Source organism: Gopherus flavomarginatus, chromosome 9 (genome assembly GCF_025201925.1).
Source record: "Gopherus flavomarginatus isolate rGopFla2 chromosome 9, rGopFla2.mat.asm, whole genome shotgun sequence".
Lineage (NCBI taxonomy): Eukaryota > Metazoa > Chordata > Testudines > Testudinidae > Gopherus > Gopherus flavomarginatus.
The window spans coordinates 88,672,788-88,684,458 of record NC_066625.1 but is presented as its reverse complement, the minus strand read 5'-3'; the positions used below and the strand labels follow the sequence as shown (position 1 = coordinate 88,684,458).

Here is an 11,671-nt window from a genome sequence, read left to right as displayed (position 1 = left end):
TTCCTGCCTATTCTGTGAAAGGTTCTGTGGTGCTGCATTTGTTTTAAGGCCATGGGTGATTGAGTTTGGCTTTGTCATCTTTCCTGAAACGCTGAATTGCAACGGTTGGTTTTTCACACTGTAGTTGAAACTACATGAGATACAAATTCCAAACACATTTCTCATTTGAGGATTTTGTTTTCACGCTCTGGCAGACTGAGAAGCTTGCAAGTTAAAGATGTAAAGGAAAAAGCTTTGGCACCGTTACAAGAGACACACAACAGTCTATATTTACAACACTATACAATCTGAGCAGCATTGTTCTGAGTGGCACTAGCCAAAAATTAGAATTACAAACTAATTTCACATTCAGTGTTTATTTATTTGTAATACAAATGGAAACGTGTGCTCAGATCTTGCCTGAAGTTCTACTCAGATTGTTTAAAAAAATACAGAACATTATTTCATTGTCTGACCATTAAAAAGCCCTATTTAAAATAAGAAACAGAATTTTCAGGAGGCCGCCAAAACAAGTGACATTTTACTGCTGCAACTTCTGCCAAGGAGAAGTACCTTCTCAAGTAACAGCTATTATACAATCAGTTACTTCTCGTCATAAAAGAACATTTTAGTTACAGGATGATTTTTTTAAAAAAAACCAACAATTTTACTGTAAGTTTTCATAATGAAAGGAATAAAAATCATGAAAAAATTCAAACTGAGTCAGAAAGACTAATTCCATGCTTATTGGAAACTTGGTTCTGATCATTATCACACTTGAAGGAAGACGTTTGGGCAAAGGGGTTCCTTCAATGAAAGACTGCTCCATTAGGAAGACACAGCATTAGGAATTCTGGAGTGCAGTTTTAAAAACTGAGTCAAAACGTTGCATGTTAAGCACTAAAATGACAAAAAATTTAAAAGCTATTTGAAATGTGAGGGGACGTGAACATGCACACACACACACATCCTATCCATTTTCTAGGTAGCCAGGCATGATATTTTTAAATGAGTGGCTTGCTGCGTAAAAAGAAATTGATTGATTTAGATTCATTTGGATAGATGTGCTAGTATAAATAAAGAACACGATTATTTAACTATTACTATATCAGCATATTCATACAGTTGAATTTAAACCTGTATTTCCTAATAGAGCGTCCCCATACTTCTACAGCTGTCGATAAGTGCTGCTTACATTTCAAAAAAAGAACAGGAATAGTTTAAAATGTTACTGATCGCTTCAGTGTTAACTGAATGGCATAAAAAGATGGTAAGAAATGAGAGCCATCTGTATATTGGGAATTATCACCAACTACAAGATACTTTCAAATTCTTTTTTTCCCTTCCTTGTCCCAAGAAGATTTTAAATCTACAAATTTGCTGCAGAGGTAATGTGGTGGCATGAGCTTTTTAACAGAAACATCTTTTTAAGTGGCTGTTTAAAGCATTCTCAGCTGTAACTCATGAATGCACGTGCATATCTGAAACAATATTTTGTGCTTGATACATTTGGTGTTTGTTTTCATTTTGTTTTTGTTTTTTTAATCAAAAAAGAGTGACCACCTTTTCAGACATCAGACTGTAGTTACATCCAAGCAATGTGGCTTTTTTCCCCAAGATCTGTTTGAGAACAGAGGCTGAAGACTGAATGCAAAGAAACAAAAACCCCCAAAGTGGAGAAAACTAATCTATGCACATGTTTTCTATCATCTGTGATTTACGTCTTCTCTGAGTAGCACCACCTTGAAAGATTTTATGTAGCCTAATGAAATTCTACAAATTCTTCCAGAGTTCTGGGGATCTGCTTTTGGTAGCTTATGTTATAGATCCGCACTGCGCGGGCAGCCAGGCACTTGAGGCTCAGCTTCATTTGAGTTTTAAGGAGTATTTCAGACACCCCAGTTGTACTTTTATCAAGAGGAGTCTTCTTCTGCTTATTTGTCATGTCTGTATGAGCACCAGCCTCCACCAGACTAATGATAATCGAATGCAAAGTCAAAAAATCACTGATGGGTCTGTTGTACTGAACAATGATGTGAAGTGCGCTGTTTCCTTCGTTGTCCACAGCATTCACTTCAGCACCACAGTCTAATAGGAGCTTGGTGACAAGTGCATTTGGAAAGCTGCAGACGTCATTTGTGTGGAAGTCATCTACTGGAGTACTGGAGTTGACAGCATGATGCAGCAAACTAGACCCATCCCGAGTTCTGGGATCAAGATTAATCAAGTTATAAATCTGCTTGTTGAGTCGAGCCTGCTCTTCTTCACCACACTGAGTCTTGGTTGAGATGCACACCAAATACAAGAAGGTAAAAATATTGCATTCGTAGTTGTCCATGGCTGTGTGGATGTCAGTGTCTTGGTTGTTTTTAATCCTGGACATTCCTTGTTCTATTTCCAAGACACTACACCTCAAAACACTTTCTATGTCCTTTGCTTTAACAGGCTCATTCAAGTGTATCATCTGAGAGAAGACTTGAGCAAACCTCAAGAGATCCTTATGGGTATTCCTATTACCTTTCTGCCTCAAATGCAATGCATGAAGCCACAGTTTGATACACTGTTCAAACTCCATGTTATCAGCATAAACAGCCCCACGATAAATAATAGGATGCGAAACATCTATATTGTCTGAGCCCAAAATTCGTTCACGCACTATGAGGCCTTCCATGTGAAGGGCATCTCTGTCCTGCCTAATAGATTCTAATTCCTGAGGAGTTCTGCATTCAGTTCTGTTTCCATACGCTTCGATTTGTGGAAGAACCTCTTTCTCAACGATGTTCTCACTGTCTCTATACCTCTCCAGCATTGCTAAATATAAATAGTGATAAGTCTTCATTATATCGTAATTTTCTCTGTCATTTGCAAACGATGCACCCAGAAGTTCCAAAGCTTCAATTCTACTTTTTCTGTCGCAGTCCGCATGAGCAAGAAGAAGCTCAACTACATCTGCCTTACAGCTCTCAGCAGCTACTTTTAATGGAGTCATTCCATGGCCATTCACCATCATTGCAGATTTCCATTTGACCAGCTCTCTAACAATCTCTAAATGGCCAGCTTCAGCTGCGAAGTGTAATGCTGTAGCACCACAGTGGGCCTTGGCATTGGGATCAGCATGTTGTTCTAGGAGATATCTCACCACATCCGTGTGCCCCTTGTAAGCTGCAATCATAAGGCAAGTGTTGTCATACTTGTTGGCAATACTGATGTTAGCGTTATTTTCTACCAGATACTTCACGATGTCCAGTCTGCCATCAAAGCATGCGGCCCGCAGCGGAGTTGAATTGGTCACAGTAGTGTGGTTCACATTGGCTCCATGACTAACTAGCAGTTTGACGACTTCAAAGTGTCCGGCTCCTGCTGCACACCAGAGAGCTGTGGCTCCATCAATGACATAACTACAAATTGAAAGACAAAAAACAGGCAGTTAAACTGCTGCACTTTGTAAGAGATCAGAGTAGTCTGCAAGAAGCATGTTACCAATATTCCAAGTTTCTATTCAACGCAGGGAGATATTTTAGAGCCATCCCATTTTATCCTTGGAGATATTTATCAACAGAGCCAAGACAAAATAAGGCAATCAGCAAGTACACAGATGTCCAGAAGAAAAAAAAGTTAGAGATTGAGATTTTCAAAACAGTGCCAGGGATTTAGCCACATGACTCCACTAATATTAATAGAATCACCTAGAGACATTCAGTAAAGGAAGGTGAACCTACAGATCTTTAGAATTACATAAGGAGAATAAAATTCAGAGTGAAAAAGATAAAGTCTGATGTTTTCTCCACTTCGCTAGGCCACTGGAATGGCACTGGAATGTGGAAACAAGAGCTGTTTATATCACAGCAATATGGATGAAAACAGTATCTCAGACTTCACTGGGAAACCAAACCATTGCAAAAGGACAAAACCATCTTTCATTTTAGTTTGTAGACCTGCTCAGGCGTTCTCCAGAGTTAAAACTGAATAATAAAACACCAGCGTGACTTAACAATTATGCTGCAAATGCACATAAGTAATTTTGCAAGAATAGTCACATGTGTATTTGCATGCTCAAGTGCTCAGAAGACACCCAACAGGACAAGCTTCAGAATTTTGATCTAAAGACAGTTCCTAGGGCTAGATTCTGATATCCTTACTCAGCATGAGCCGTTCCTTACTCCACAAACAGTCTCTCTGAAATCAGTCTCTCTAAAGATGTGAGGAAGGATTTCAAGCCCTGGCCCTATGACCAGAAGTGCTTTCTTGGTGCAGCAGGGGGACACATACACAAAAAATGAATTTGGGGAGTAAACAATTGGGTGTTATGAGCCAGTCTTCCTTAGCTTGCACCTTGGCAGAGACTAGAGGCACCACTGCAAACTCCCTAGCACAACTGTGGCAATCAGGCTCAAAAGAATGATAGAAGATACAGGGAGCACAAACAGTGAATGCACAGCACACCTCCCATGCCCTAGCCTGAATATCCTCATGCAGGGGGGTATGAGAGGAAGTTTAAACAGGTGGTGCATCAAAATGACGTAGCCCTATATCTGTGCCAGGAAGAAGTGAAAGGACCCAGCCATCCCATAAACACACAGTGATGTAGAGAAGAAGAGATTTCTCCATCCAACAGCAGAGTGGCGATAACAGCCCTTCCCAGGGTGGATACAAATCAATGTTGTTTTTGATAAAATGCTTTTTGAGGAAAAAAACTTATCTAAAGATAGTTTTAATTAAGATACATGATAGCTCAAAGATATCTCATCATGGAATTATAAATTCTAATTCTATAGTATGAGACAATATATTCATTTAATGTTTAAGAAAAGTTTTGTAAATGAGTTCCAATAGTTCATGGATTAGAGACCCAATCTTACATGGTTCCAGGGACTTCTGTACAGATAATTTAGATTAATCTTTCTATCTACCCAATGGGATTCAGTGCTCAGTCTAGAAGATACTATCAGAGATGCTTAGGCCTGTTCTACACTAGTGGGGGGGTGCCAATGTAAGATATGCAACTTCAGCTATGGGAATAGCGTAGCTTAAGTCGACGTATCTTATTTTGACTTACCTCCCGTCCTCACGGCGCGGGATCGACGGCCGCGGCTCCCCCGTCAACTCCGCTTCCGACGCTCTCCCTGGTGGCGTTTCGGAGTCGACAGGAGTGTGTTTGGGGATCGATATATCGCGTATCGTCTAGACGCGATATATCGATCCCCAATAGATCGATTGCTACCCACCGATACGGCGGGTAGTCTGGACGTGCCCTTAGTATTGCAGTTCTCAAACTGTGGATTTGTGCTTCCAGAGATAACATGCTTGTTAACAGCAAAAATGTTTTAAATAAATAAATAATATGTAGAGGTGAGAAATAACAGACCTCAACCCTATTGTCCCTCTTCAAATTTGTGTACACAGAGTCAATCCCTTACCTCTCTCTAAAAGTGCAAAGTTTCAAAAGTTCAATGAATAGAAGATTGTTAGGGGTGGAATAGATCTGGACAAGGAGAAGAAATCTGGAGATAAATGTGAGAAGGGAGGGTCAGGGAGTAGAAACAAAAGTGAAACTCTTTGAGCAGCATACTCCAGAAGTCTTGAGGTCTTTCTGAGGGTAGCCTTCATTGATTTGAGATGTATCATACCATTCTCTCACTAGAAGGGAAAACCTATAATGGCAGCAGGCTGTAAAAGAAACCCAGTTTGGGTCTCATCTATCTCTGAGTTGTGAAGAATATGAGTAACGTTATAAACACAAACAACAATGCACTTTTATGTAGAAATCCATGATTAAATCGAGTCTTTCCTGACTAGTGATTTAAATCAAATCCACTCTGGCCCTTCCTAGCATTGACTGGGAGCAGGAGTCCCTCCTCCACCTCAAAAACAGGAGAGACCCCCATACACATACACCTCCACTCCATTCATTCTCGAGGAATTTTTCTTTGGAAAGAATGATCAAAAAAAGCATTCTTGGGTTCAGCCTCTCTCCCTCAGTGCCACAGAGAGGAATTGCTCTTACCTTCTCTCCGGAGCTGGTGGAGAGGCATAGATATAATTAACTACAGGCCATCAATTGACAGCTAGATGAAAGTGAGCAGTGGGTACCCATTATGTTCTCTCTCTCTCTTCCTGTATCTGAAACAAGCTCTTCCTTTTCATACAGGCAGAACAAAGAAAGCAAATCTGTGAAGCTTGAGTTTGCTTTTAGGGCAACTTTAGCTTTATGGATATAGTTGGGCAGGAGATTTCAGTTTTTTTATTATATGAACCATTTATGTTCCAGCATACATGTTGGAACATGTTAGAAGAGTGTTTCTCAAACTGGGATTGCCACTTGTGTAGGGAAAGCCCCTGGCAGGCCGGCCTGGTTTGTTTACCTGTCGCGTCCGCAGGTCCGGCCCCAGCAGCCCCTATTGGCCTGGAGTGGCAAACCGCAGCCAGTGGGAGCCACAATCAGCTGGACCTGTGGATGGGGCAGGTAAACAAACCGGCCTGGCCCACCAGAGGCTTTCCCTACTCAAGCGGCGACCTCAGTTTGAGTAACACACTGTTAGAACAGCATTGCAACGAGAAGTTTTAAGAACAAGGGCGGTAAGAAGGGTGAAGAAAGGAAGGTCCACTCAAGAACACAGAAACAAGATATTCTGGAGAGGTAACCTTGGTTGATAATAAGTGTTATTCATAATCTAGTAAAATTTCACTGTACAGTATTCATTCCATGCTAAACTAAAATACTTACATCAGTGCAATGGTTCTAAAAAGCTGAGGGACTAAGATTCATTTAGAAAAGCCTCATGCAATAGCTCTGTCCACACTACACAAAACAAATCCATTTACAAATATGATTTAACACACAGCTAAAACTGCATAAACATGTTTAAATAATCCACTTTAACAAGGTATCAGAGCAACCACAACGCTCTTCTGATGAGTTTTGAAACCCATAGTATCAGAGGGGTAGCCGTGCATGCATCCAATGAAGTGGGTATTCACCCATGAAAGCTCATGCTCTAATACGTCGGTTAGTCTATAAGGTGCCACAGGACTCTGCTGCTTTTTGAAACGCACAGACTCTTGGGTCAGGTAAGGTAGTTTTCTACAAACCAGGCAGTTGAGCAGCCAAGAATTTTAGCTTACTTTTGAGAAAAGTTTCTTCTGCACCTTCAGTCTGTATGCACTTAGCTTGCTAGTGTGCTGATGTAAAGTCCACAACTATCCAAGTCTAAGTCATAAGATTACTCTGTATTCCCAACTAAGGAAGAGTAAAATGGCTAACAAAATGCAGGAACTGAGTTTGTGGGAACTACAGCTCCTTATACAACCTTGTCCAGAACGCTCCATAGCTCAAGACTAAACTCTTGTGGCCTCAGCAATCAGAGCTAAAGTAACCTTTAAAAGAATAATTACCATTCAGTAAAATCTGAATGTCCAAATTAGAAATAAAACTTCATTAAAAAGTAGATATCAATGCAGACATAAAAACCATCTCCCATGCCTTTAAACAGCTAGAGTAAGCAAGGTAGAGAGGAATTTGCGCTCTCACAGGAGGTTTTCAAAGCACTTTTAAAACATTTAAGCCTCACAAAATCCCTGTATGCTACATATATAACTAAAAGGGTCCTTTTTGTGATAACTAATTACTGTACATTTGGGCTGAGAAGGGCCCTGTAGCATATTACAAATGCAGCTATAGCATCTCATGCTGTGATCCTGTCATACATCTCAAAAGCTAAGCACCAATCGGTGGCTGACTGTGAGATCCAGCTGTGCAGGAAGTGATGGTGGTGATTCAATATAGGCCGTTCTCTTTCCTGTGACTCTGAAATAAACTGGTCCCACAGCTTTTGTCAGAGCGTGCTGAGCTGCTGGGGACATGTCCTGCAAGAGAAGGAAAACTGATCTTGTGACCAGAATGATCCCATAGCATATCTTCCAAGAACAAAATTATTATCCGCAGTGTCCTGACTAAATCCCAGCTCTGGTGATTACGTTCTCTCTCTCAAAACTCCCCATGCAGTTTGAGTTGAAACGTGTATTTTCTCCCCTTCCTGTCCTAAACTGTTGTGTGCCATTGAGCACCTCCTTCAAAGAATACTGCATTTTAGTGTTGGAGGAAGTGATGGCTCCTGTATGGTTTATATACTACCGTAGTTTGTTTTGGGATAAAAGGTTTTGGGATAAGAGGTACTATACAAAAGAGTAATACCATTTGTGGAGTAATTTAGAGAGGAATCCCTGTCTACCTCATCTAGAACCAGAGGCATTATAAATTATATCTAGAGCAGCTGAAAAGGAGGGTGGCTACATACAAACAGAGCACCCATGTGGCTCACACCTTCCCTCTTCATGCGACCCATGGTAGCAGTGAGGTCACAGAATAGTACATTCTGGTATATCCTGAAAAAAGGTCACTTGCCCAAGGCAAAGGCGAAGCTTTCCCTAAGGAGCTGAGGTGTGGGAGTTGTGGCTAGTCCCATTAGATTCTGTAGAAGGTAAGATTTTTTTTAAACAACAAAAAAAAATACATGTTTTTCCCATGTAGTTGGGAAGAGAGCCTTGCAAATGTGAACTGAGGGAGTTATGACTCCCTGAGTCTACACACAACTCCTGTAGCACTGCTACTGCTCATAGCTTTCCCAGCAGAGTGCGGGTGAGGATGGGGGGAACCCTAGTTAGTTTAACAGCTACTATTCTGACTCTGGTAGGAAAGTGCTGTGTGTTCCCAATAATCACACAGAGAGGGTATGTCTACACTAGGAACATTGCAGTGGTATAGCTGCATCACTTGTAGTGTAGATGCCTACTACAATGATGGAAAGGGTTCTTCCGTTGCTGCAGTAAATCGATCTGTCTGGGAGGCGGTAGCTAGGTCGACAGAATTCTTCTGTCTGCAATAGGCATTAGAATAACTTAATCACAGCGCACAGGACATGAACATTTTCCCAGGCCTCAGTGATGTAGGTAAGACAATCTAACTTTGTAGTGTAGACCGGCCCAGGGTCTGGTTAGCAAGATCTTTCAGCATCTGTTCTGAGACAGCTCAGTTTTCATCCTGGCTTTGCAATTCCCCTTGGAAAGAGGTAGGGGTAAGAGACAGCAGCATTGTGTACGTACCCATCGAAGCGGACCGTGCCAGTCTGATGGGTCTGCACCCGGTAATGTTCTAGCAGCAAGCGCACCACCTTGGTGTGACCGTTACGGGCTGCGATGATAAGGGGCGTGGAGCGCTGACCACCCTGCTGGCTGACGTAGCTCAGCAAGTACCTGATGTCATTCTCGGAGCGGTTGAGCAGCAGGGCAGCCAGGGTCAGCACTCTCCCTTCGCTGGCCGCCTTGTACACGTAGCCCGCCAGGCCTTCCATGGCCTTCTCCGCCTCCTCCCAACTTCTCCTCCTGCTGCCACCGCCACCTTCAGGCCTGCCAGCTGCAGCTGGTGCCAAGGCCAGGCTAGTCTCTTCCTCCTCCGTCCTGAAGCGGTCCACAGCGGGGGGCACATGCGGGCAGGCCCTGACCAGAGCCCAGCTGGCCCCCTCAGGGTCAGCAACAGCGCAGGGTGACCCGAGTCTCCACCACTACCCACAGCCCCAAGGAGGCCCTGTCAGTGCCACATGCCCCAGCCCCTCGGAGTGCCACGTGCCATGGCGGGTGGGCAGCCACCACTCCGGGGCTCTGTGCCCACTACCCCCCCGACAGGGCCGGGGGGCAGGGAGCCCCCCCAGGAAAGCTCCCCAGGGAGGGCCTGGTGGGGGAGGGACCCAGAAGGGGGACGAGGGGGCGGGAACCCCCCGTTCGCTACAGGCCCCTAGAGGAGGACTGGGGGAGGCAGGGACTCGGGAAGGGCGGGGGTCTGACACGCCCCCTTACTACGGGTGCCCGGAGGGGCCTTGGTGGGGGGCAGGGACCAAGGAGAAAGCAGAGGCGCGGGCGCCCCTGCCTCACTACGGGTACCCGGAGGGACCGTGGACGGCAAACAGAAACTCTGAGCGCGCGAGTTCCCAGGAGTGACAGGGTCGAGCCCCACCCCCCAAGCTACGGGTGCCCACAGGGGCCGGCAGCTGCGGCTCCCTCAGGGTGTCTCGTGCCGCTCCCCCCCAGGCCCGCGCGCGCTCCTTCTAGGCCGCTGAGATTCCGGAAGCGAAAGCGGAAATGGCCGAGTCCCTTGGAATCCATCCCGGCCGGGAAAACAGGACCCGAACAGAACCGTTCCGGGGTTGGCGGGGCCCGCGGCAGCACCTGGGGGTGGCGGACGGTGCCAGGGACTGGCCCTGCTCGGAGGGAGCCGGGCTGGGTCCCCCCCCATTCGGCCTCTCCCAGCAGCCCTGCCCCCTCCCCAGGACAGGGCCATGGCACCGAACGGTGGGGTCCCTGCCGGGCTGTGCCATGGGGGGGGGGGCGCTTCCCCAAAGCTGGTTCGTGGGTCTCCAGCCGCCCCATATCCCACCTCAGACCTTCCTGCTGGGCCACTTGCCTGGCGCCCCCCACCCCTCCACACACACCCAGGCCTGATCTGGCTGCTGCGATCGAGGACCTTCAGGTGACCCCCCCCTTCTGCAGGTTGCTGAGGGCAACCAGCCAAACGGAATCAAAATACATCCCCCTCCCTCCCACACATAGACTCATAGACTCTAGGACTGGAAGGGACCTCGAGAGGTCATCGAGTCCAGTCCCCTGCCCTCATGGCAGGACCAAATACTGTCTAGACCATCCCTAATAGACATTTATCTAACCTACTCTTAAATATCTCCAGAGATGGAGATTCCACAACTTCCCTACGCAATCTATTCCAGTGTTTAACTACCCTGACAGTTAGGAACTTTTTCCTCATGTCCAACCTAAATCTCCCTTGCTGCAGTGTAAGCCCATTGCTTCTTGTTCTATCATTGGAGGCTAAGGTGAACAAGTTTTCTCCCTCCTCCTGATGACACCCTTTTAGATACCTGAAAACTGCTATCATGTCCCCTCAGTCTTCTCTGTTCCAAACTAAACAAACCCAATTCCTTCAGCCTTCCTTCATAGGTCATGTTCTCAAGACCTTTAATCATTCTTGTTGCTCTTCTCTGGACCCTCTCCAATTTCTCCACATCTTTCTTGAAATGCGGTGCCCAGAACTGGACACAATACTCCAGTTGAGGCCTAACCAGCGCAGAGTAAAGCGGAAGAATGACTTCTCGTGTCTTGTTTACAACACACCTGTTAATGCATCCCAGAATCACGTTTGCTTTTTTTGCAAGAGTATCACACTGTTGACTCATATTAAGCTTGTGGTCCACTATGACCCCTAGATCTCTTTCTGCCATACTCCTTCCTAGACAGTCTTTTCCCATTCTGTATGTGTGAAACTGATTGTTCCTTCCTAAGTGGAGCACTTTGCATTTATCTTTATTGAACTTCATCCTGTTTACCTCAGACCATTTCTCCAATTTGTTCAGATCATTTTGAATTTTGACCCTGTCCTCCAAAGCAGTTGCAATCCCTCCCAGTTTGGTATCATCTGCAAACTTAATAAGCGTACTTTCTATGCCAACATCTAAATCGTTGATGAAGATATTGAACAGAGCCAGTCCCAAAACAGACCCCTGCGGAACCCCACTTGTTATAACTTTCCAGCAGGATTGGGAGCCATTAATAACTACTCTCTGAGTACGGTTATCCAGCCAGTTATGCACCCACCTTATAGTAGCCCCATCTAAATTGTACTTTCCTAGTT

General features: G+C 44.8%; 1 protein-coding gene across 1 annotated transcript; it reads right to left on the bottom strand.

Moving 5' to 3' along the window:
• Positions 1-337: 337 nt before the first annotated feature.
• FEM1B (fem-1 homolog B) lies at positions 338-10,109 on the bottom strand. The gene is made up of 2 exons (XM_050967570.1): positions 9,079-10,109; positions 338-3,377 (listed from the first exon to the last, which is right to left on the bottom strand). Exons 1-2 carry the CDS (start codon positions 9,324-9,326, stop codon positions 1,742-1,744), a joined length of 1,884 nt encoding a protein of 627 aa, XP_050823527.1. The 5' UTR covers positions 9,327-10,109; the 3' UTR covers positions 338-1,741.
• Positions 10,110-11,671: the final 1,562 nt, after the last annotated feature.

Bases quoted from the DNA above. Each gene is read 5' to 3' on its own strand.
- FEM1B (XM_050967570.1), bottom strand. From the start codon at position 9,326: ATGGAAGGCCTGGCGGGCTACGTGTACAAGGCGGCCAGCGAAGGGAGA. The intron at 3,378-9,078 runs GTACGTACACAA...TTCAATTTGTAG, and splicing joins GGCACGGTCCGCTTCGATGG to TTATGTCATTGATGGAGCCA.